Consider the following 27,713-nt stretch of genomic DNA (forward strand, 5'->3'; position numbering starts at 1 on the left):
ATAAAAAATTAAAAAAATTAAATCAAACATGTATGTACGGGAATACATTTTTGAATATTAAAATATATATTATAGGCTACATAAAATACTATATTTGTATAAAGTATACTGTATATTAAATATATATTTGTTATATATTATTTATATAAATATTCTATATTGCTTTTTTTCTTAAAGACAATTAAAAAAACAAGTAACTTTAACTCCCTCTATATATATATATGCTTAATAATTTAATTTATGCATTTAGCAGACCCTTTTATCCAAATGCTACTAACAGTTTATTCGGGTTATACATTTTTTACCAGTATGTGTGTGCCCTGGGAATCAATTAAACCCACGACCTTTGCACTGCTAAAGCAACACACACACACACACACACACTTTCTTATTATTCTGCTTTTACATGACAGGTTTTGTGTAAATCACTTTCATGAGACTGTCAGCTTTGTGCTAACACAATGATTAGAATTTTGCTTTATCTTAAGAGGCACAAACCAAAAAAAAAAAAAGCAATATTCCTTTAAATAGTTCTCAGCTTTAATAAGTAAACAAAATAATAACTCATCTAGCTTGAAGATCAACTTAACCCATAACCCTTAACTCATAGATGCCTCATAGGCAGTGGAAGTGCTGGAAATGTGTCATGTTGTAAATCCTGAGGTTCAGAGTGCTTCTTCAACAGGAACAGACATGAAGATTCACAACTGCCACCAAAAATCTTACCCAGCCACTTAAAGCACTATATTACAATATAAGCCTTTTTGTCTTTGTCAGTGTGCAGTATACAGGGCAACACGTTTGTAGATAAAAATAACTTTTAAAAGCAATGTGTAGAAGTGGGGAATAAATATAAAAAGCTTTTGCCAAAAAATCTGGGCATTCAGGGCAGAGCCATCAAAACTGAAGTTAATGTGAGGGAAATTTAAAAAAATTAAATCCTAGCATTTATTTGTCAGAGCTGTTTTCCAACAAGGACTGTTTAAATCCCAGATGATGTGAAAAGATCTCATCTAGTATAAAAACTAATTACCAAGGCCAAGTGTACAAATGCAACCAGGCAGAAAGTGACACATCATGAATCAGTTGATGGGTGATAATCTGCACAGACATTACAGGAGAGGAAGACATCCACAAGCTATTAAATAGGGAGGGGTGGTTCTTACAGGCCCTTGTGGCCTGGGGAGGTACAATATGTTAGTATCACTTCTGATGATGACATGCTGTTCTATGTACTGAGTAGTGACAGATGTAGGACCTATGCTGCTGCGCCCCAGGACGAGTGCTGGCACAGTCAACAAACAAGAGGTCGAGGTTTTAACAGAATGGTCAGCAGGGGGCAGTACCAGTTCATTCTGTCACAACTTACTCACACTCATGTGGTTCAAAATCATTTTCTTTCTATTGTAGAACACAAAAAGTTATATTTTGGGCATGTACATTCTTAAAATTATAATAATAAAATAAAAAAGCTATTATTTGAACTAAGAATACTATTTATCAAAGAATACAAAAAAAATGTAAATGGTTTCAACAAAAATATTAAAAATAATATATGTTTTTTTTAGCAGCAATCAGAATATTGCGTGACACTGAGGACTGGACTATGGGCTGCTGAAAATTCAGCTTTAAATTAATAAAATACGGTTTATACATTAAAAATATATTAAAATAATAGGGGATTAATAATTGTTACACTGTGAACTGAACCATTAAGTGTTTAGACCCCTGTTTGTTCCATTGAAAAAAAAAGTAGTCCATACACGCGTTAAGATGATGAAAGGCAGATTGTCGCAGACGTTTTATGATAGTTCGGTGTGCAGTGACCTCTAGAGGAGAAAGACACAAGTCAAGTCTGTCCTAAGAGATTCATTCATAAACGAGCTTGCTTCTCAATCCATTCAATCCAAATAAAAGGGACAAAGAATCCGTTTCTTTTACTGCTTGCCATGTGCAATAATGTAGTGTATGGGTTTGCGATATTCCAAAAAAAAAAAACTGTATCGTTCTTGATTCCTGTGCTGATGTCATATTAGTAATTTTATTTAACTTACGCCAAAAAGGAAATGAGCACTTTCATTCAGAAAGGATGCGATTAATTCAAACAAACTGATGTTGTTAAAATGTTTTCAATTAAATTGTTTTTTTTTCCAGCAAATACAAATATTATCTTGTTTTATTTAAAAAAAAAATAAAAAATTAATAAACAACATAACTGTTTTCAACTGCGATCATTTAAACAAATGTTTCATGAGCAAAAAATCAACATATTACATTCTGAATTCTGAAGGATCATGTGACACTGAAGACTAGTGTGATGTATGCTGAAAATTCACATAATTCCCATAAATAAATTACATTTATTTTTAAATGTAAATTTAAATAGAAAACACTTATTTTAAATCGTAATAATATTTCACAGTATTACTGTTTTCATTGTATTTTAGATCAAATAAATGCAGTGAGCATAAATATTTATTTAAAAAAATAATGTTTGATTTTCAAATACATTTTTGTTCCTTTGGTATGAAAAATTATTTTTAATGCATTTGGAGATGCATTAACAGCCAAACAAATAAACCAAGAAAAACAGGCTTAGTTCTCATCAAACGTAATTCATCAAACTCAGGACTAACAAATAAAACTAAATATGGAACACGGAAGACAGATATAATTAAATAAATCACATGCCACACCAAATAACCTTGGACATGCAGAACAGGAAATATAAGGGTGTGTGTGTGTGTGTGTGTGAGTGTGTGTAATAAACAGCACACCTGGCCTCTCCTTCCCTAAACGCATTGTTTTATGATATCAAAACTTTGTCTTGAGGAAGAATGACTTTGGTCCTGTTTCTCGCCAGCTGCTGATCCTTGACTAATGGAACTGGAAGGTAGTCCAAACTTCAAAAAACAAGTTACTCAGAAGCAGAAAAACATCCCGCATTGCAGTTGAGTCAAAACTGGTAGAAGAGACAGTGTGAATATAGGGGCAGGAATTTATGCAGCCTGTGAGTGTGTGTGTGTGTGTGTGTGTGTGTGTGTGTGTGTGTGTGTGTGTGTGTGTGTGTGTGTGTGTGTGTGTGTGTGTGTGTGTGTGTGTGTGTGTGTGTGTGTGTGTGTGTGTGTGTGTGTGTGTGTGTGTGTGTGTGTGTGTGTGTGTGTGTGGTCAGGTCAACACCACTTTTGTTTTCAAGACAATAGATCAAGGGTGCTGGTGCTCCTTTTATGGGTCAAGGTGTGCAGCGGTTAACTTGTTTACTAAAGACTAAACTGCTCCACCTCATTGAAATGTGCAGTAAAAAGCTTATAGGTGACAACCAGTTAGATGGATAATCTGATAAAACATACATTTACATAAACATAACATGAAATTGTTTTAAGAGAGGCTTCACTCACCTAATAAAATAAACATGTACACTACTATTTAATCATTTGGATTACAATACATTTATTCACTAAGGTTCCATTCATTTAATCAAAAATTACAGATAGCACATGCATAATGTTTATAAATTATTAATTTATTTCAAACAAGTGTTATATTCTACAAACTTAGTTCATCAAATAATGTTAAACTTTGTAGTTTTGCAGACCCTTGGCATTCAAGTCAGGTTATTAAAATAGTCAAAGTTTCATCCCATAAGTTCTTTTTGCTATTCTTCAGTTTTGTTTGCATGTCAGATGATGTGCCTTTGTATTTGAATCTCTTGCATCTTGTAATTGTTTGCTGTGAGCTGTTCAGTGAATCTGCCAGCTCTATCTGGGGCTTCCATTTCTCTTTCTGTACTGTTTAAGTCCAGTTTGCTATTTAATTCTAAATATAAGTAGCACAACCATTTGGAACTGAGATAAAAGTATCTCTGTAGCAAATTAACAGCACAATAGAATGATTTCTTTTGCATTACTGTACACAATGTTTCTTAGAAGGCATAGCTGCTAAAAATGGTAGACTGAATTATGAAACAGTTATTTGAGATAGTAATACTATTTTGTAACTTAAATCATGTATTTCTGGTAAAATAGACTACTTTTAAACGCGATCCTGGTAAAGTTTCAGTTTCTTTTAACAGTTCTCAAATGTACAATACTGGTCAACAATTTACAGTATAAAAACTATTCTGCCTTATAATATATAATGTTATGTTATAAAAATCATTATTATTTGTTATTATCCAGCAGTTATAGATTTCTAAGCCAATTAAAAACTAGAAATTAGAGAAAAATTAAAGTTGCCTATAGTATCCACTTCGTCAAAAGTTTTTGAGCAGTAAGTGTGTTAATGTTTTTTAAAGAAGTCTCTTCTGTTCACCAAGCCTGCATTTATTTGATAAAGTACAGCAAAACACTAAATTTTTTTAATATTTTTACTAGCCTATTTAATATATTTTTCCTATTTTAATATATTTCAAAATGTAATATATTGAGATTTCATTAACAGTAACATTACTCCAGTCACACAAATTATGATATTCTGATTTGCTGTTCAAAAAAAAAACATATTATGATATTATGATGTTGAAAACAGCGGAGTATAATTTTTTCAGCTTTCTGTGATGAATAGAAAGTTCAGAAGAACAGCATTTATCTGAAATATTAATATTTTGTAAAATGATGTCTTTATCATCACTTTTGTTCAATTTAAAGAATCCTTGCAAAATAAAAGTATTCATTTCTATGATTTATTTTCCAATAAAAAAATATATATATATATATATATATATACTGACTCTAAGCTTTTGAATGGAATAGTGTATACTTTTGTGAAAGCTTTTTATTTCACATAAATGCTGAACTTTGGATCCTTCTATTGATCAAAGAATCCTGAAAAAATTTACTCGTCTGTTTTAAATATTGATAATCAGCAAATCAGCATATTAAGAATGATTTCTGAAGAATGTGACACTGAAGACTGGAGTTATTATGCTGAAAATTCAGCTTTAAATCACAGGAATAAATTAAATTAAATAAACAGTAAAAATATTTAAATTAAATGCAGGCTTGGTGAGCACAAGAGACTGTTTTAAAAACATTAAAAACCTTACTGTTTAAAAACTGGAGGCTATATAGATATAAACGTTATAATGTAATATTTTATATTTATGTGTGTGTGTGTGTGTGTGTGTGTGTGTGTGTGTGTGTGTGTGTGTGTGTGTATATAATATATAAAATCTTACTGACCCCACTTTTTTTAACAGTGCTGAAAAAATAGTAGAATCAGTTGATGAGAATAAAGGCAACATATTGAAACATAATTCATCTGATTTATAATATGCTGTCACACAGGTATCAGTGGTGATATGTAGCTTATGTTTATGTTTAGGCACAGTTATAGACCGTTATAATCAACAACAACAAAAAAACAACAACTGCTTTTTGCAGGTCAACACATAGTCAGAGGTTCTTCTCTCTCTTTCCCCATCCTCCTGAGGTAAAGCAACAGAGAGGAAGGAGGGGGAAATGGCCTCAGGCTTGGGATAGCCCTCCACAGGGACAGCGATGAGGACCAGACCTGGATGTGGGCCCACCCTGAGCTCTGTATTACTGAAGTATTCAGGGTCTGAGATGCAGTCTGTGTAACTACCCAGACACAGAGAGAGATAAACATAAAACACACACACTGAGACTGTAAATAAACATGTCCTGTGTGTGTATCAGAGCTCAGAGGGCCAGTAAGGCCAACAAAGCCCTCTGTGATAAATTGTACTCCAAACGCCAGCCATGCCAAAACTAGACAGACAAAGTCCTGGCCGTGACTTTACCCTCAAAACCAATGGGGAAAAGAGATTCTCAAACATTAAAGACTTGAGCGTGATTCAAATGGTCCACATACAATTGTGACAACACTAAAAGTGTTTTACTACCTGTAATTGAGGTAAGGGTACTGTCTTCATCACATTCAAAAATTTCCCTCAGCCTATTTTGGCATATGCATTATGTAACTGTGTAAATGCTACATAAAATCAAAAGCAAAATACACTTCCATGCACTAAATGAAAGAGTCTGCATAAACAGATCAAATAAATAAAAATAATACTGTCATTTGAGTACATTAACACGGCGCCGAGGAAGCAGAGTATCATTTCGGTTTTATCTTTTACAGTGGAAAGCTAATCTTTATTGCTCCCATAAGAACAAGATTAATTGGGTAATGGAAATAGCTCTGTATACTTGCATGATTGGGATGCAAACAAGATTTCATTTGGACTTTGCTTTGTGATATGACATCAAAGAGTAAAGAAACACAGAGTGATATAACATTTATAGACTTATTTGTAGAGAGCTTTGAAGGATACCATCTAGCCAATACACAACAGCTTCATAAAGACTGAAAAGTGTAAATAGTAGTAAGCAGTTATGATAGTTTTCTTTTTGTATTATGTTGTTTTATGCTTTTTTTTCTAATTATTTTTATATGAAACTTAAGTTACTTTTCATTTATCTTTCATTTTTGTTATTAAATAAAAAGTAGACTTGTACTGTAGACTCTTTAAAAATGTATTTATATATTCATAATGAATAAATATATGCTATTTGCTCGCTTGTTTGCTTATTTATTTGTGTGTTTTCTTGTCTTACGACTCTGCAACTAATTCTGCCCATAATACAATCTTGAGTGTATTATGTTGAGTGTTGATAGTAGCCTACATTTGTGTTTATTTACCTTTTGACCTTTCTACTATGTTAGAAGTTTATTCATTTGTGTGTGTTTTTTCTAATACGTAGAGGCAATATTTCTGCCCATTACGTTTTTTTGGGCGATATTTTTATTGTTATTCATATCCATCTTAACTCCTCCCACATAAAGTTGTAAGAAGCACATGTGAAATGAATCATGCCCGCTGTCTAGCCTGCCTCTAGTGCGCATGCGCACATGGTTGACGTGCGCTGAGCGCTGAAGAAAAGGAACGGCCGGCGCCATGCGCTGAGACTTCACAAGTGTCAAATCATAGATGTCGCGGGAATGTGAGAGCATCACGTTGCCCTCCGTAAACTGGAATGAAAACGGCAGCGGAGGCACAGGGGCAGCGTTTCTGTCAATTTCGCTTGTGGATACTTGTAGTGAAGTTACAGGCTGATACAGTAACAGAGCGCTGAAGCATGGAGGGAAACTCAAGGGAAAGCGAGCGTCTGGAGCGCGAGCGCCAGTACTGCGAGCTGTGCGGGGAAATGGAGAACTTGATGAAGTGTGGACGGTGCCGCAGCTCGTTCTACTGCAGCAAAGAGCACCAGAGACAGGACTGGAAGAAGCACAAGCGGGTGTGCAAAGAGGTCGATAAGCAGCAGTTGCCACAGCCGCCGGCTGAAGAGCGCAGCGCCGTGCAGTACAACACTTCTCAGAGTAACTCTACCGCTGTGTCTCCCGGGGAAAGAATGCCAGATTTTATCAAGTCCGCCACGGGCTCTGACACCAAACCGACCCCAGACAGTTTGAAACCCAACGGACAGACGCGGTCACCTCCTCAGAAGCTGGCCACGGACGATATCGTGCCCTGCATGAACAAGCACGGCATCTGTGTGATCGACAACTTCCTCGGTGAGGAAATCGGACGCACTATTCTGGAGGACGTGCAGGCGCTTTACCTGACCGGCGACTTCACGGACGGCCAGCTGGTCAGTCAGAGAAGCGACTCGTCTAAGGACATTCGAGGGGATAAGATCACCTGGGTGGAGGGTAAGGAGCCCGGCTGCGAGAGGATAGCGTTTCTCATGAGCCGCATGGACGAGTTGATCCGATACTGTAACGGAAAACTGGGCGACTACAGGATCAATGGGAGGACGAAAGTAAGTAGAGCTGTCACTGGCAGGGGCGTTCCTAGACCAGAGAAACTGGTGCAGAGTAACAAGTTAGGTGTGCTTTAAGGGGGGGCACAATTAAAAAATGCATCTTGGTCATTTTTCTCCATGTCATTGCAATCAATAGAAGTAATCCATAACAATTTCAACTAATATGAATGTGTCATCGTGTTTCATTTATTTGAAAAAATAATTTGATTGTAGTGTCAGGGATATCATACACTCATTACTTTTGTAATGTGATAAGTGATATAGGCTTACGTCCCTACTGAAAAAAACCTATAAAACCCACACAGAAAATGTTAATGGTTTCCACTACAAATAACCATTACAAACTATCAGCTTTTAACCATTAAAAAATTGTTTTCTGTAGTGTGTTTTGGGACATATTCCATTAGGTTTTATTGGTTTTAACAAGCCACCAATAGAAGGCAATCAATTACCAGTAGAGACCAACAGGTCCATTACAGTTAACAGTAAAACCAATACAAGTCCCATTATAACCAGTAAAACCATTCAAAAAATTGTATTGTTTTTTTCAGCAGGAGTTTTATTCATTGTTTTTAATTTTTTTATTCGAAATATTTCCAAAATGTATCATGAAAAAATATATTGATTCTCAAATGTGTAAGTAAATGCATTTTGCACCTTTATAGATTGTTAGTTGATCTATAATGGCCGATGGACAAAGTAGCCTAATAGTGTAATCTATTAACTTTGCATAAATATACGTCTTTTTACTTAAGATCCAGATATGGGTGTCATACCATAAAATATTCTTTTTATGTAATGTGAATTTAATACTGACTAGATCGCTGGCCAATCAAAGCACACCGTGCTTTTCAGAACGATGAGCTTTGTAAAAATCAACACATTTTAGAAGACGTGGCATTGAGGATGAACAATAATGTACGGTATTTGAATTATAATGTGTTTTTTAACCTTAAACCACGTAAACGCATTGCACTACATCAAATACACAAAATTATGTTCTTTTTAGCAACATCATATGACCCCTTTAATATGACTTCCGCAATCATCCTACTGGAAATATTGCATGTGGGTCGCCCTTGCATGGGTGCCGCCATGTTGATGTCACATGACTAGCCACACAGTCACACCTGCTGCACACCAGAAACATGCAAAAAATCATTTAAAGCCTTAGACACACTGCACGATTTTCAACTGGCACAGATGAAAGATTGCCATCATTAAAACAATTGTGCTGATTTCTGTGATCGTGCTCCTAAACGGTGGGAGGGAACTACACTAACTTTTTCAGTTACTGGCGCAAAAGATGATTTGGTAGCACATATTATTTATAGTATAGTAATTACTGGAGATTAATTTGTACTGTATGTTCATTCTGTTTATTTATTTGTGCTATTTACACAATGTTTAAATTTTTTAAGTTTGTTTTTGTTAATTTAAAATAGCACTGCATAGTCTTCACTGTAAAATAAAATACACAATCAAACCAAAATGTATTCAACACCTTCAACATTTCTCACATTATCACAGTTTATTTGCTGTAGTTTAGAAATTGGTAATAAAATATGACAAGAACTCAGGGTAAAACTGTGTCAGAACAAATTCATCTTGATAATGTCAGATAACTTTGATAGAAATATATGTAATGGAATCAACCAAAACTTCAGACTACTGTCAGTATGACAATATTTACACAACTATCCATACTTTGTTGAACAGTTATCAAGCAAGGAATGCTTCATTTTGTTCAGTCTGTGGTGTGAAAAGGTTGCATTAGCAATTAAAGAAAGAAACACTTAAGCAAAACATGGTCAGGTCCCTAATTATTATTTTTTATTAATTTCACTGGTAGTATACAGTATGAAGAATTTTTGGGTACAATATTTCACAGATCACTGTATTTTTCCATACTCAATTACATAAATTAACTAGTGTCCTGCACACACTAGTAAAACAATATAATCAATTCTATCTGATTTTTGGATTGACTTTGGATAAATTCTTGTTAAAACTAGTAATTCAGTCAAGAGCAGTGATTTACTTTCATTTTCATACATTAAAGACTCTGACAGCAGAGCTAGTAAACTAGGCACGGTCACTTTAAGAGACGCATCCAATTTCTTTCTCAACTCTTTTCTTTCACTTAAGACATAACCACAGACTTTTTCGAACACACTTTCCAGGATGGGTATTTCGACATATTTTGTATGTATTTGTTGTCGGTACAAAAGCAAGAAGACTTGAAGAAGAAGAAGACGCGTCTCTGCTTGCTCTCTGAACACCAGAAAACCGAGGTGCTGAATTGAGCTCTTTCGCTTTTCGCTCTTTTTTTCTGTTTATTTAAACTGCGATTTGTATTTGTTCGTTCAGGTGCAGGATGACGCGAACGTCCTGAAGGAGAGCTCGGTTCAGTGTTGCTGTCCTCTCTCGTGCAGACCGAACACAGCGCGAGTCACCAGCTGTTCAGTTCAGTTTTCCCGCATCGCGGGGCTGAAGCCAACTTGATGTGTTGAATGCTCGGAGCACGTTATAAAACGTATTCTTAAAATACACATTTCTGTTTTAATAAATGCTCATATTAAATCATAGCATAACACATAAGTAGGTACAAAAATAATCAGTGATACATTTGCGACCCCATAAAAATTTGGGTCACAATGGCATTTCAAAAGGTCGCATATGCGACCATTTTGGTCGCAGTGTAGTTCCCTGGGTGGTCCTATGTCGTACAGTGAGAGAGCTTCAAAGACGGCCGTTAAAACACACTCTTGCAACCAAAGATAATAGCCTACAATCCTTTTCTGGCAGTGTCAGAAATTCAGCATCATGATCGCACCATATGTTTGGTGCAACGACCCATGATTACTGGCAGGCAATAACATTTGAAATGAAATCATGTGACACAGCACTAAATCATAAAACTGTTTACCTCTTGCTCTTATCCCTTCCTTTTTCGCCACTTCCACTTTTTTCAGCACACATAAAAACACAATTCCCAAGGTCTGATTCATCATGCTCTTTTTGTTTACCACTAGCGCATGCTGATGATGTTTTATTTTTCTATAGTAACGTGCGTTGTAGCCTTTGAGTCAATAGGTGTTATCATCGTACAGTCTTTATACATGTCGTACCCAAGTTTATCAGATCTATGTCGCACAGTGTGATTTGCGATCAGCTTATAGGATTGCAAAAGTCATAAAGTGTATATAAGGCTTTACGAATATGTGTAGGATGAGGCAGACAAAAAGCAGCAATACAAAAAGTAGTGAATTTGCAGTAGTTAGTAAACAAACATCATGTTTTATAGGTGTCAGGCCATCCTTCAAAATATTTTGGTTTGCCGTAACAGTAAAAAAAAAATAAAAAAAAGTGTCGGTAGGTAGGTCTATATATATATATTTTTTTTTTAAGTTTCAATGTAAAAAAAAAAGTAAATTTTGCTGGTGATTACGTAGGTATACATTTTTAAAAAAATTAGCATATCGTGACGTCACTGACTGGGTCTTCAACCTGTTCCTTCGGGTATATAATTGCAAACCTCAATTTTGATGCAGGCTATATATACCATAAACAAATTCAAATTTTTGTCAAAAACATGTTTATTGCATGAATTTCAGGTGAGAAGAAAAAAAATGAGTTACTGTTATACTGTTTTACTTGCATCCACCGCTAGGTGTCAATGCAACCTACAAATGAGAGACCGTTTACTTTGCTTTCTTTGGTTGTCACTTTGAAAAAAAATCCTGTTTGATTTGAGACAAGTGTTTATTGAATTGATTGTAAAATAATAACAATAATAATAACACCAAATATAGGTAAATCCACGGACAACAGGCAGGACGAATGTAAAGATTCAATATATTGGTAAAGGCCAATATTTCTGATGATTTATTGGCGTCAAGTTTTGTGCACAATAACAAACAGGAGTGCAACATTCTCGAAATAAATAAGCAGAGTGGACTGCCATAATGCAAAACATTTACTGCAGGCTTCAACATGGCTGTGTTTACGATTAGAAATTTCAACAACAACAAAAAATCGCATAGGCGATTCTAGCCTGAATCTGTATCTGTATGCATGAGACTGAATACTAGCAGAATAGAGGTCTTCACAGTGCACCCGAGACCCGTCGACCCGGGACACGTACGGGTCTATATTTTAAATGATCAGCCGGGTCCGGGTCGGGTCTGAATCTATTACTTCGGGTCCTGGGTCTGTTTAACATTGCGTGTAATACCCATGCGATCGGAGTCATCGGACTCGGAGAACACCTGGCCGAGATCAGACACTGCTTGTGTTTTTTGTAACTTGCAACTTGTAAGATTAGGAAAAGAACAGACTGAGCAAAAAAAAAAAAAAACAGCGATCTCTCTCTCTCTCTCTGCCATTAGAAGCAGAGCGCGCAGAAGCAGAGAGCACAGAGATGATAGCGTAAGCAGCCATGGCACTGAAGGAGCGTTCGTTATTATAGTTCAAAAGGGCAAATAATCAAAGTTATTATGCGAGTTAACGAGTCAGAATGTACATGTGCACAGTTGCATTTGTCATCCGTCACCGTGACATCAAGAGGACCTTTGAAGCTGAAATAATGAGTGGATTAAGCTTGGACTTGGAATAACGAGCGGAATAACATGGATAACTTTCTTGTCTGAGGATTATAATGCATCACAGGCGGTCAGGTACAAGGACGAGAGACTACGGCTCCTTAAATTAATTTTTTTCGCAACATGTTTATTGACTTGTAATAGCAATTTTAGGTGGAATATGTGACAATCGGGTCCAGTCGGGTCTGTGTCTTCCCAACGGGTTCGGGTCCAGCTTTCAAATAATACACGGGTCTGGGTCGGGTCCAGGTAGGCATTTCTCGGTTCTACACGGGTCCTGGTCCAGCTTTTGAAAAATTAGACAGGTCCGGGTCGGTTCGGTGTAGTACATTACGGGTCTCTTTCGGGTTCGGGCACGAATTTTTGGACCCGTGAAGAGCTCTACAGCAGAATTCACATTTCTGTTGTAAAAAGAGAAACATTTTGCAGAAGTATTATTTGCTGTTATGCGTGTGTGTCCGAAGCTGCAGTTGCTGTGTGACGCATGTTCCAAAAAAAAAAAACTGGACGCGCTCCAAAAAAAAAAAAAAAAAATGGACGCACTCCGAAAGAAGGTTGTTAAAATCAATTTCCTATTTTCGTTTTCGAAACTTGTGTTGGTTGGTCCAATCGATTCGTGCAACAGATTTTCGAACATAAAGTGACAGTCGACACTGTCAAGGTTTTAGACTAGATGGGAGAAGGGATGGGAGAAGATCTGGGCACAGTTTTTCAGAACTTCGTGCCAAGTTAAAGCGGTTTCAAGCTGTTTTAATGAATTTTTTTGATGTATTATGATGCCCGAACCCATATGACTTTGAACATTTACCGCGAACACTTTGTTTACTGCAGCCATCATTACCAAGCGCGAACCTTTGACTCTGACAGTGTATGAGAGTATGAGACGAAGCGAACGCACAGGCCATAGTGTGACATCCGTGTAAACATAGATGACGTCATGGGTTTTTTTTTTAAAGAAAGAACGTTTGTATTCGTTTGTATGTAGGCCTAGGCAATTTATACAGTATATTTACAGTACTTACTAAAATATAATTAATATTATTTTATTGCTTTTGTATTAGTTGTTTGAAGAGTGAAAAAAATAAAAATTGGTCGGTCTTAATGCAAATTTACAACCGGAAAGTAGGTCGGACTAAAAGCAAAAAAAAATAAATAAATTGAGTCGGTCCTAAATTGACAGGGTCGGTCGGGTTACGGCAAACAAGAATGTTTTTAAGGATGGCCTCAGTATAGAATTCAAAAACTCCTAACACTTGTGAAGCCAAGTTCACACTACACAACTTTAAACTTTGACAGATCACTGTGCTGTTCAGACTACATGACTTGCTGTCTGTCTTGAAGTCATTGTGTTCACACTATGTAAATGATCTGCAACAGGGGGGTCACACACTACACGAGCTGACAAGTCGTCTGTCACCCAAAGACTCTATCCCGTCCCTGTGTCGGCAAGCTCATTTACTTGCAAATTGGGCTTAAAATCCCGTAATGTGAACTTGGTTTGAGATGAATAAGAGGTAGCTGAATATGTACATAAACCCCCTTTCATTTATAAGGGAAAAGGAAACCTAGAAATGTCAGAATTTTAAAGGCCTAGAAAATCATGAACATTTTATAGGGAAAGTAATTTCTATTATAGTTATGTTCATCTCTGAAATATTTAATCTGCTAGTAACTGATTTTTGACAGTGCAATGGCTATGAAATAATTATTTTCTTATCCAGTAATCTTATGGAAAAGTCATGGAAAATCATTGGTTAACAGGCATGGAAACATATGGTTGGGGGAACAATTAACACTTACTTTAAGGCTTTTAAACTTCATTCCGTGTTACCTTAGATGGGAAGAGGCCTCACCATTGATGCAGAGACTTATTCAGACGTTATATTAAAAACAATAGCATAAATGTTCGCTCTTCCAGTCCTTTCTCTCATACAGATAGTTTAAATATGTCACTTTTTTATGTTGAGGGCATTACTGTACAACCTTTTTAGTATATTTCCGGATATCACTGTGAGTTTATACTAAATCACTGGTTTCTCACATTACATTCTTCGCTGCATTTGTAGCAGCCCTGAAAACCCCCTAAAATAAATGTTGTGGACTAAACTAAACTAGATTAAAGACCTTGGAAGTATGCACCATCAGGATTCTCCCCCAGTTTCAATTGTTCTTGAACATTATACACCAACAAATAATGTCAGATTGACCGTTTTTTTTTTTTAAACAGGATCTTCCTGTGGAGCCACAGACTATGTTACTGATAGTGTCTTCGTGAGTTATCCTCAACCAGCATGGCTCTCATATTTCCCCAGGTCAGGGAAACGCCTGCGACCACCAGCTGCTATCAGGAATACCCAACGCATGCACAATGTTTGGACATACCTATAACCTACTTCTCAAGCTTTAGGAAAACCATCACCTTTTTCCTCTTAGTGTAAACAGGCAAGTTTAATTTGACCTACAGGAAATTGCATTGGTTTGATTACCTTGTTGAAAAAAAACAGCATGGTTAGGTTTGTTTTGAAGCATTGCTGCTGGTCATGTGCCGGTCCTTAAAGGACCAGCTTAAAACAGCTCAAACCAGTAGCTATGATTCAAAACATACCCAACCCACATAAGCATTTTTTTCTAACAGGATATGCAAGATTATGTAAAAGTGTTAGGCCTAGATTTCATTATAGACCAAACTCTTTTGTCTTTTGGCTCATTAGAGTTAAAAGTGTCTCTTATTTAAAGACAAAAACCTCAGTACTTTGTTGACTGACTGTGCCTGGGGGAGTATGTGTTCCTCTTTTCTTTTTCTTTTTTTCACTCCCTGTACACCACAGCATGCCATCACAGGTATGCTTTCGAATCAGTCACGTACACCATGATCAGACAGAAAGAGAAACATTAATGCTTAAAACATATATTCTTTAAGAGTAAATGTTTCCATGGCTAAAGATAACTAGAATTATGTGAAATGAGTTGTAAAGAGTAGTTAATACATATGCTTAAATTGCCCTATTATACAATTTTAAGGATCCTAATATTGTTTTGGGAGTATCCTACATTAGGTTTTCATGCATGCAAGGTCAAAAAACACTTCCTCAATATATGCATCTCAAATCAACTCATTTTCCAGTGGTTCTCAAACGATTCGTTCTAAGCAATTCTAAGATTCAGTCTCTCTAAACCCCTCCTTTCCATGAGCCTACTTTACTCTGATTGGTCCGAAACAATATGCCCGTTGCCATAGTTCTGCATTTTAAATGCTTAATATAAAATATAAAAATCAATTATTAATCATACTTGCAGGCTGTGCTTCAGTGGAGACAGCTGGTCCAAATAAACTGTGACGGGAACATAAAAAATATGATTGGGGTTGTACTGCTGTGAATTTTAACCACTGATTCTTTGCATCCTCATCTTTCGAAAGTGAAAATGAAATTAATTTACATTCACAGGGCAGGACACATCGACATGAACAAACTACAGTGTTTGAGGGCAGGTCAGGTTATTTGCGGCTGGCCAATGTAGAACATAGGCAGGCATTATGCAAATGTGTTACCCTGTGATGTGTAGCCTTCACAGAAGTGGGATTTGAATTACTGATGACACAATTAGTCTGTTCAAAGTTTTTTCTTTCTTTTGGTAGACAATAACTTTATTTATCTTGCACTTCCGGATATAAAACTGCAGATTGTTTACTTTCACATACAGCTACATGAATACACACTGCATGAAAGGCAATATTCGAAATGGCATAACAGGGGCGCTTTAAAGCATATGCTGTGCACAGGATGTTGTAGTGTGTGAATAGCAGAAGGCTTGATGGTAGTTGATAGAACTTCCTGTGACAGAACATTTTTTTTAAGTTATTGTGATGGTCGCAGATGTACAGCAGGGAAATTCAGGATGCTCAGCAGGCGTATGACATTGAATCGGCTGAAAGGGAAGAGTCTGTTACATAAAACAATGAACGGACAATATGTTCATGTTTTGTATTGATATTAAACTATAAATGAGCTTTGTTGTTGTTGAATGTTGAAGGATCAGAGACGGTGGACCGTGGATGGGAAGGAGATGAGTAGAGCAAGAAGTGAGAACAGGAACAAAAGATGATGTTTATCTTTCTCTTTACTGTGGAACACACACACAAAAGGATATTTTGAGAAATGGTTCAGTGTTTCAGTTTCCATACAATGGAAGATCACCAAAATTATTTGGTCACCATTATTTTTCAAAATATCTTCTTTTGTGCATAGAGGTTTGAAACTACATGGTGGTGAGTCATTTTAAATGTTCACTATTTTGGGTGAACTATCTCTTTGATGATTCCTTATTTCCATTAAGAATTCTTATTTCTTTACAGTTCTTTCCCTTTACAATATGATTTGAAGTTGCAGACCTTGGTGCCAGTGAACACTTGTAGATTTTTGATCAATGAGCTGTTCAAGGAAGAATCAATTTGTAAATGTTTTTAAATGTGAAACCTCTCACAGTAATTAATCACATAGTTTAGGCTCTGTTGGTAAAATAATATTTAAAAATAAATATGATAAAAAAAAAAATCATAATGTACAACGTGTACCGTGGTTCTTGCATGGTTTTCAGCTGCAGCGTTCTCCTCTGAATCAAGTGTCATAGCATACCTAAGAAGTGAATGTGCATTTGTAGTGCAATAAAATACTATTTACCACAAAATAATGGCAAGAGTATAAGAGTTACATATAAAACATCACATCACAAATGCCCAAAGATTAGCATTCTGTGATTCCTGCTAAAAATAAATATCTGTCATTGAGGTATTGACTTATTTTTGTTCTTGTTTTAATCATGAAAAAACAAGACTTCTTATCTTATCATTTTGCTTTTAGTGTATCTTTTTTTAAGACACTTCAGACATTTGCACTGGAAAACAAGACAAAAATACTGACGAAGAACAGCTTTCTTTTTTCTTTCCTTTTTTTTTCAGTGTGCTCAGAAGTCAAGGCAAAAGTTATTCCCATATTCTAGATAAACTTTCCTTGTAACAATGAATTAAAGAGTAAAGGAGATCTGCTGAATGTTGTATTTTCAAACTGTTGATAATGTAACACATTTGCTGCTCCCTAGACATCTACATTTAGTGTATATATTGGGATATTGTATTTCTTTCAAATTGGTTCTTTCTTTTTCTTTACTTGGTCTTAAAAAAGTCTTAAATTGACCTTCATAAAACTTCATAAAAAATAAAACCATGGTTTAATTTACAGCATTAGCATATATAAGAAAATTGCCCATTTATAACAAAATTGTTAAAAAGAATCAAAATCAGAATTGAATGGAGAGTTTGTGAACCTGAATCGAATCAAATGGTGTTTTTTTTATTCAGTCTGCAGTGTTTTTGTCTATCATTGATCCAGGGGCTCCGCCACCACTTGCTCGGCCACCATCTGGGTGTCAGGGTAAAGAATGTGGGGTGCAGTACAACACAATGAATTGCAAAGTGGTCATGTTTACATTATGTGACCAGAGAAATGCTGGCACTGGATCAGAATAGGCTGTTTTGAGCGTATTCGTAAGTGCAGTTCATTCCCTTTGGAAAGTCCCACCTCACTGGGGAGGATGTATAATATTTCTTTGTGACTGCATCGACATTTAGTTATGTGCATTTTTGTTTCTGTTCCCTTATGGCAGGAAGCCTTGCGTGCCACAAACAGGGATCTTATGAGGTTGTTACTTGAAGGCAAAAAGCTGATGTGTAAAACACATGTGGACTTCATAATGAACTATAATGAATCCTGTTTTTAGATTTTTGGTGCAGTTAATGGTTGGTTTATAGGATTGGTGTATGTTTGTGTGTGTGGTGTTAGTTGCAAGTTGGGCCTGTTTTGATCGGCAAAAGAAGCTTATGCAATTGACTTATCTTTTGGACACAAGTCTTGTCACTGGTTTCTCCTTGACGTGTTTGGTGTTGGTGCAGTGTGGTGTCCGTTTGCCAGGGTCTCAGTGCTGGAACAGCAGTGCAGCTGCACGCTCTGCACGTACTACAGGGGTACTAGAACTGTCTACCTGGCTAAAGTCCAGCTGCTGACTTTTCTATCAGCTCTGCATTGCTTACTGGAATAGACGCCAGTGGATCAAGACTAGAGCTGAGCAATATGACCAAAAAAAATAATATCCTGGTATTAATTAACTAAAAATGAAAAGAAATAAAAACAATGCAACTAATCTGTGCTTTTGTATTTTGATTATCCTATTACAATAGTCACTTTACAGTTACTGCTATCATAAAATAGCACACAAAATGCACTTTCCCCGTGCTCGTATCAAATTACTGTATATTGATATAGGCGGTATCACCTCACGTTATATAGTAAAAAAAAATCAATATATCATACAAACTCGATGATATACCACCTAGCCCTAGTCAAGAACATACTGTATGCAGCTCGTATAAAGGAGAAAGAACATGTTCAAAGTCCGAAACAGCATCTTTCAGAAAAACAAATCACTGTTATGGAGATGTGTTTGAGTAAAATATGATCCTGGGCATGATAAACATATTGAGGGCATGTTTTCAAAGGTTCAAGCCATCATTTTTTGCACTATCCCCAAACTTGTGTAAAAAAGCAGCATGAATATACTGCCAAACATCATTTCCACAAATTAAAAAAAGACTTGCAGGTTTGGAACATGAGAGTGAGTAAATGATCACAGAATGCAAATTGTGATGTTTTATGTTTTGCAATGCAGCTCCTGCTGGCGCGGTTTTATGTCTGATCCTGCTGGAGAGAGAGGATGTTAAATCAACCAACTCTGAATCTTTGCAAAGCACTTGCCATATTATTGAACAAAATACCTTCTGCTTTTACCATGAATATTGAGGATTATTGAGAATCTTATAAAAAAGCAGATAGTGGGCGCAGCTGTTTGCACACACAGCGTCACATCCAGGTGTGTCTGAGACGTTGAAACTGGACGACACGCACACTGAAGCTCTGATTGAAATGCTCTTTGTGTTGTGGGACTATGGCATCCCCTCAGTCTCCTTCACCCTCCTCCTCAGACATGGGTCTTTGCAGGTGATGATAGGACAGTGGCGGCATGGCATCCTGACGCAAAAGCCGTTGTGTGATGTTGATGGGTGCCGTCTGCATCCACCCCTCTGTGCCTGGTGGTTTTGTGAGCCCAGCATGCCTTGCATGCCGCTAACTCTCTGACGCAGTTGGCTCTCACACTCACCCCCACCTGAATGATTGAAGCACTGTTGAGTGATTTCACCCTTATCTGCTCCAGCCCATTCAGGTTGGGGGCTCGCGAATTGCGTCAATGGCCTCAGCTCTTTTTTTGTTCTGGCTTGTCTGTCTTTCCCTCTCCCCTATAGCTCCCTCTCCCACTGGCTAAAGCACACACTCGCTCTCTCCCTTCGTTTTTGTTTACATTGCCTGTCGCTTTTGCACCTGCTGCTAGGGAAAACAGTTAAGTTGAAATGTCGTCACATGTATTGTGATCTGTTGTGCATTGCGTGCCATTGCAGGCTGCAGGATTTGGCTGGAAACATGTTCATCATAAATGCCCCTTTTAAAGAAGTCAAGGTGTAAACGGGAAAAGTTATAACAATGGTCATCTTACTAACTGACCCTAGTCTGGCCATTCTGTGACTTCTGCATTCCTCATCTTCCACTTGAGATGAGTGATTTCCAGTCGGCCACACCTCTGCACCGGTTATGCTGCTCAGAAAAATATCCTCATGTGCAGTCACTTTCAGATTTGTTCTCAGCATGTGTTTGCTTTGCTCAGCTGTCGTTTGTTCTCCTGGAATGATGACGCTGTTTCACTGGAAATCTAATATCGAGTTATAGGCCTCAGGAAGCTGGGGGAGAGATGTTAAAGGAGGATGTGTACTGTTGTTAGCAGATCTGTGTGTTTGTGTTCTTGTGAGTGAAAGGGTGTGTATATAAAAAGGCTGTATAACAGTTCAGATTTTGTATTCGTACAGATTTGTATCATGGTTCTGTAGTCATCGTTTCAGAATAAACTGAAAGCTGCTGCAGAATAATACACTGTAAATTACTGACAAGAAATGAGATATTTATTGATTGATTTATTATTGGACAATATATTTGCCATTGGCATCATCAAGCACTGAGAGATGACTATCTAACCAGTATCCCAGAGGGCTCTCATCTCTTATTTTGAGAATTTATTTTTTGTTCAATGTGAATTGTGTAATTTTAAACAGATTTAAAAAGGAATATTTATCCGTCTTTTATACAGCATAATAATGTTGCGATTAGAGTTGACCAAAAGTGGATTTTGCCGATACCGATAGCTAGATTGGACCACAATGGCCGATACCGATTAATTAACCGATAGATTTTAAAATGGATACTGAACAAAACTAAAATAGTGCTTTATTTACAAAAAAAAAAAAAGTACTGAACCATACTAATAGTAGTGGGATGCTGTGAGTGATTCCAACCACTAGAGGCCGCTCTCGCACTGTAGAATGATAACAGAGCCTTCTCAGCCGCACCAGCAATGGACGCAAACCGGAAAAACTATCGGCATGGATTTTTGCCGATAACCGATTGTTCCAGCAATCAACTATCGGTGCCGATTAATCGGCAAAACCGATGCATCGGTCGACCTCTAGTTGCGATGCCTAAATATACCCGTAGCATACAAGCTAATAATTTAATGTGTTTTCTTTAATTTTATTTTTAAAAAGTAATATATAGAAAATTTATTTTTATTACAGCAATTTATCGATTACTGGGAATAATATGAAATAATTATTGGCTTATCGTTATCAATATTCAATAATTTCAATACTGGTCTAGTGCACATCTAAAGTTTTTTTTTTGTTTTTTTAGAAAATAGATGCTGATTAGCATTATGAAATGTTATTTAATTAATCAAAATTTTCCCTCTCTTTTTATCTCTTTATATAAAACACATTTTATATTATATGTAGTTTTTATATTTCGCTATGTAAATTTGTATTGAGTACATTTAATTTCTTTTATTAAATGTATTTATCCTGTTTATCTCTTCTTTTTTCTCAGTGGAAAACACACTGATGTTGTTTCCCTGGGGAAGACGTCTCTGTGACATTTATGCTGTAGGGTGAGGGTTAGAGGGTTAAGTTAAGGCCTAAAAATTCCCTGCTGGGCTAGTGCTGTTTAAAAATAGAGTGTTAGGTCATGAACTGTCAGTGAACTGATCGGATTCAGGAGCCTACGTGCAGAAGTTGGTGAAAAAGGAGGCAAAAGGCTTGTTCCCAGAGGGGGTCGATACCAGAGAGCTGGTCTAACTGGGCCCCCCTTTTTTTCTTTTTTTTTTTTCTTTCTGCAGAAACACGGTTCACAGTATTGCCCCAAAGGTTTCTGATAATTAAGTGTTTGTTGGGTGGTAATGCTTGTTTGAATTGTTTAGTTCATGATTTAAATTCAAGTTTTACACGTTTTCATGCTTGGAGAAGAATATTCTCCATCCGAGTTATTTTTAAACTTCTAATTATAAGGAAGTACATGTTGTTTGCTTCAGAAATGTAGTTTAACGGAGTCACATGCAGGTCACATGTCGTGGGCTGATGGACTATCTCATTTTTTTTTATGAGTTTTGACTCATTCTCTCTTCTGTAACACTGTCCTGATAACTGATGTGTCTGTGTGCACAAATAGATTTACACTGCTATTTTTTTCCTTTGTGATTAATTAACACTTTCCATGTAAACCCGGAGACCAAAATAAAAGGGACAGAGGAAGAGCAGGAAAGAAAATACCTCAGCAAAGGAAAGACCTAAGCAATGGCTTCATTGTTCCCTCAGCCTCATAACCCAGATTCAACAAGATTAAAAGATATAATCATCACAGGGCTGAGAATATCAGAGTTATCACCTTATTTTTTTCACTTCATGTAGATTCATGTAGCTGTGCGATGCGGTAATGGACAGAATCTGAGTGGAATTCAATGATCTGAACTGCATTCCACAAATACGGAGTAAAAGTTAATCTCATTATTTCACCTTTAAACTAATATTTTGCATAAGCTGTGTAGTTAACTTTTTGTTGCCTTTGCCTTTGTTCTCTTGAATGCATCTGAATGTTTCAGTTTAGTTTCTATTTCAGTCACTTTCATTATTCTTATTGTAAATGAAAAACAACCTGAGCATGAAGATTCGTCTATAATTTGAAATGAAAGGTGGTATGCCAAATACTGATATGGTGAATTAATACATTAAAAGTTTTATAATTTTTTTTCTTATGTATAGTTTTTCTTATTTACACATATATACATATATATTATTTGAAATATTGTTTTGAAATTTTCTTCGTGTGTGTGTGTAATGAAAATGTTTTGATATTGTGAACAGTACTGTGAATGTTTTGACATTGTGAATATGCGTTAATGAAATCTGATGTAATGAAGGGAAAGAATGGAAAGTTTAATTTCTTCTTCTAGAGAGCGTTCTGCATCCATACCACTGTGAAATGTCTGTCATTGTATCTCTTTTGATTGGCTATTTTGGCCCAATACTAAAACAACCCCTGTTTTTCCTTCCAGGCAATGGTGGCGTGTTACCCTGGTGATGGGACAGGATATGTACGGCATGTGGATAACCCAAACGGTGATGGGAGATGTGTCACATGCATATATTACCTGAATAAAAACTGGGATGCCAAGGTAGGAGTGTATTTTATATTTTCTCCATCCAGTGAACTTATATATGTTCTGTAGCATGTAAAGATTCACAAGATTTGTTTAAGCTCTTCTCAATTTGTTTAGGTTTTTTATCTGATGTAGACTGCTCAAACTTGCATCTGAGCTTACATTCAATACAATGGGAGTTCAAAACTTTGCTGTTGGTACTTTACATCAATAGGCCACACGAGAGACTGTTTATGTGCTGCTATTAGAAGTCTGCTAGAACAGTGAAACTTTGGCTTGAATTGGATTTGATATTAATGGGAAAAATCATTTTAATTTGAATAACTGTGCTCTACCACCTCTGTCTTATGGCCAGTTCTGCATCAGAGAGACTGATCTCTGCTCTAAAACATTCTGACCGTTTATGTGAAGTAGAAAACAGAAATAGAATTGGCCAGTAGCACAGGGTATAGAGATATAGGGATACAGAAATTGGGATGGTAGAAGGGAAAGAAGGATGTAGTTTGGTTTGTAGTTTTTAGACTACATGCTGAATGTACTCTTTGCTTGAGGCTCTATGGATGTTGTTATTTCTTTTCAGTCATGTTTATTTATCAGAGAGTTGATTGAAGGATGGATCACATCTCGTATACATTCAGCCCTAATATTGTCAGTCTTGCTCAAGCTGCATAGGATGTCAGTAACACATGGTAGAAAGTCCAGCACTCTCCCTCTCATATCACATCCCCTCCACTGAATGAGAGGAAGATATCCATCTCAAGCAAACCTGCTTGTTCCCTGTTGTCTTGGCTTATGTAAAAGTCACAGGGTGTCAGATTTTAATTTTTTTTCTATTTCTTTAAGCTAAATTTAGCATCAGGTTGTCCTGAGGCAGGAAAAAAGACATTCCCTCCAGGAGTTTTCTCATCCACGATCTTGTTTTGTATGAATGAAAGAGTTGTTTTCGAATTGAATTGAATCATGTTTTTGGAAGACCAAGTGGAATTTTATTACATTTAAAATAATGTATGTATGTATTTTTAAAAAAGCTGAATTTTTAGCATCATCACTTCAGTCTTCAGTGTCACATGATCCTTCAGAAATCTTTCTAATATGCTGATTTGCTGCTCAAGAGCCATTTCTTCTTATTAGCAATGTTTCTTAATATTTTTGTGTAAACTAACAGCATTTATTTATGTTGTCTTTACTAGTATCACCTTTGATCAAGTTACTGCACCCTTGCTGAATAAGTATTAATTTCCTTCAATAATAAAAACTCTTACTGACTCAAAAGTTTTATAATTGTTGTTTGTCTGTTTACTATGAATGTTTTACTCTTAAATATTAATTGTGTTTGTGTGTGTAATTATGATATTTCTATAATCATTTAGTTATAATTTTTATGAAGTTAGTATTTTAAGTATATAGTTCATTGATTTGGAGACAGTTTTAATATATATTATCAATATATGAAGTATTTATTTATTATTGTATTTTTTTAATTGGAGGAGATTGCCAAAATGTTTAGATCACCTTCTAGTCGAAAACTCTTCTCTTTTTGTTAAACACTTCTGTATACATATTGACTTTCATTCTCTGAACTATTTAATTGTATGTTTTTCTATATTTACCTGCTGTCTTCAGACTGAGTTTAGTATATTTGATATCAGTTATCTGTTCCAGTTCTAATAATTTTAACCACTTGCATACTTAAGAAGTTTTAAAAATTAAGTCAAATGAAGGTGCCCATCCAGCTATATACATGCATTCTCATCTGCTCCCTCCATAGAAACATGGTGGCCTTTTGCGGATCTTTCCAGAGGGAACTGCTCAGTTTGCAGACATTGAGCCCAGGTTTGACAGACTTTTGCTCTTCCGGTCAGACAGACGGAACCCACATGAGGTCCAGCCGGCTCATGCCACAAGGTCAGTGATGGTGACATTTCATTTTGTAAGTTTGTCCTTTAAGCTGCTTGTGCTTATATACAGTTATGTGTGTATTTATGTGCAGGTATGCTATAACAGTGTGGTATTTTGACGCCGATGAACGAGCTCGAGCTAAAGAGAAATATCTAACAGGTGAGATGACCAGGCACTTCCAGTAACTGACTGCTTCTTAAATGTCAGTTGTGCTCTGTCTGTAGATTTCTGTTCAGTGTTATTTGACCCTCTTACTCTAGCACTTTCTATTATATTTTAATTCTACATTATCTATTTATATTCTTTTTTATTAAAAAAAAACTAACACTATAGCTTTCTTTTTTTCCCTATTCTATCTGTGTGTTTTTCTCCGTGTGTGTGTGTGTGTGTATAATATCTTTCTACATGTACTGCATAAGGCTAAGTGAGACTTGTCATTTGCACTTACATATTATTGCTCTTTTGTTAGTTTTGTTTGCTTCTCTTGTCCTCATTTGTAAGTTGCTTTGGATGAAAGCATCTGCTATATGACTAAATGTACATGTGTCTATGGAAATATGAGTGCTTTGTCAGAATGCTATTTAAAGGAACAGTGCAGCCAAAAAAAAATGTTTTTTTTGGTGGAGCACAAAAGATGATGTTTAGTTCAATTCGGTGGAAGTAAATGGTTACTGGGTTTGTCAAGCTCCTAAATCAATAAGAGGAGCAAATGTAATGTAAATGTAAATTTTACAAATAAAAAAAAATTCTTGGAGTGTTTTTATAAACATACACAACAAGCAGCCCATAGGATTTATTGAAATTATTAAAAAAAATTTGGTCTCCAAGGCTGAATTTATTTGAACAAACGGTAAAAAATATATAATATTTATATATATATATGTATATATGTGTATGTATATGTGTGTGTGTGTTTGTGTATATATATATATATATAAAATGTTAAAATATATTTTTTCATGTTTTAATATATTTTCAAGTCATTATTTTCTCTTGATGGAAAAGCTGAACTTTCAGCAGCCATTACTCTTAATCTGTAATGCCATATGATCTTTCATAAATCATTCTAATATGCTAATTTGGTGCTCAAGATTTTTTATAATATTTAATAAAAAGTATTTAATATAATATTAATAATAATACAATGTTTAAATATTATCAATGTTGAAAACATACTTTTTGTTTTTGTCGAAACTGATGCTTTTTTTATTAATAGAAAGTTAAAAAGAACAGCATTTCTTTGAAATATTGTAACATTATAAATGTCTTTACTTTTACTTTTGATAAATTGAATTGCTAAATAAACACACATTTTATTTGAAAAAAAATCTTACCCCAAATGTTTGAATGTAGCAACAAGTAAAGGCTCACTTTAGTTCTACAAATTTTTGTCTTTCTCTGGGTGCAGGTGAAAGGGGTGTAAAAGTGGAGCTAAACAAGCCGTCTGAGCCCAGCTAGTGAACAAGGGATGAATAAAAAAAAAAGTAAAAAAAAAAAAGAGTGTGCAGTGTTGGACCTCTGGAGTGTTGCTGCCTGCTGCTGAGAGATGATGAGCAGAGAGGAAGTGACTACTTCTCTTGCTCACCTCTCCATCTGTCATCTATAAGGAACTTCTCATAGGGACTCTGGATGTGATGGAGCTGTGAAGACAGATGTGTATTAACATGCTTTGTGTTTCCTTAATGAAGAATGCTGGCTTACATGAGCATAGGACGAACATCGTGTGTGTGTGTGTGTGTGTGTGTGTGTGTGTGTGTGTGTGTGTGTCTGTGTGTGTGTGTGTGTGTGTGTGTGTGTGTGTGTGTGTGTCTGTGTCTGTGTCTGTGTGTGTGTGTGTGTGTGTGTCTGTGTGTGCACTTGTGTTCAATACAAGTTTAATTTGAGTTATAACCTCTACATTTCCCTGCTGTCAGCTTTGCACATGTGTTAATAAAGGTACAGGTTTGTTTGGCAATGCTGCAAAGTGCATACAAAGAAAAACCATAAGCTCGGTGTGATGTGTTATTCTGCTTGTAAGCCACTGTAATTGTTTGATTTGTGTTTTTGTATGGCTCGTAATACCATTTTCCAGGAACTCCTAATTGGACTGTGCTTCTTTATCACGGCTTGCACCTGTTGCTTAGTAACCAGGTGCATTGCTGGATCGTCTTTGCCAGTAATCAGCGATATGTCTGTTGTTGCAGACCCTAAAGTCTCTCCATCTTATGCCAAACTTGACACCTCATGTCTGTCTAACAGTTCTGAGTTTTAAATAAAAAAATCAGGTTTCCTAAATACAGCTTGTTTGGAAATGTGTTATTGTCATCTTATGCACCATCTTATGTATCACCATTGTTGTCTCTGAAACTCATGTGACCTTTACAAACTGTTTCAGTCTCTTTCGAGTCCTGCAGCTCCCCCTAGATAGTTGTATGCAAATCTTGCAGGAGTCAAATCATTTTTATCCAAGTGAGAGAGAAGGGATTAGTGTTAATGACCACAAGCCTTCATTAGCCACTTGATTAACTGACTTTGAAACAATCCACTTTAATGAGTAACAAAAAGTTAATCAGGGACATCAGATTAGACATTCTGGTGTTCAATGACTTAAAACTACACATTCAGCCAAACCAGTGCTGCAAATGCAAAATGCTATTTTGAAAGATCTATCGCCTACATCATCCTGGGACTAAATGTGGGATGAAGGTTTTGTGTTCACACAGCCATTCCAGCATTAATGTATAACATTATGCCAAAGAATCCCGTATATTTAACCTCCAATCTGCAGCATTCTCTTTGCATT

The 27,713-nt window shown here is 36.1% G+C and overlaps 1 protein-coding gene across 2 annotated transcripts; it reads left to right on the forward strand.

Moving 5' to 3' along the window:
• Positions 1–6,867: 6,867 nt before the first annotated feature.
• Positions 6,868–27,209, forward strand: egln1b (egl-9 family hypoxia-inducible factor 1b). Of its 2 annotated transcripts, XM_059529677.1 has the most exons (5): positions 6,870–7,784; positions 22,928–23,047; positions 24,801–24,937; positions 25,023–25,089; positions 26,333–27,209. In XM_059529677.1, the coding sequence occupies exons 1-5, from the start codon at positions 7,101–7,103 to the stop codon at positions 26,387–26,389; spliced, it is 1,065 nt and encodes a 354-aa protein (XP_059385660.1). In that variant the 5' UTR covers positions 6,870–7,100; the 3' UTR covers positions 26,390–27,209. The 2 variants fall into 2 exon arrangements, with proteins under 2 accessions (XP_059385661.1, XP_059385660.1); XM_059529678.1 differs by lacking the exons at positions 25,023–25,089; positions 26,333–27,209 and adding an exon at positions 24,223–24,261 and having other exon boundaries at positions 6,868–7,784; positions 24,801–24,913.
• Positions 27,210–27,713: the final 504 nt, after the last annotated feature.

The sequence above is a fragment of the Carassius carassius genome, chromosome 38 (genome assembly GCF_963082965.1).
Source record: "Carassius carassius chromosome 38, fCarCar2.1, whole genome shotgun sequence".
NCBI classification, from domain to species: Eukaryota; Metazoa; Chordata; class Actinopteri; order Cypriniformes; family Cyprinidae; genus Carassius; species Carassius carassius.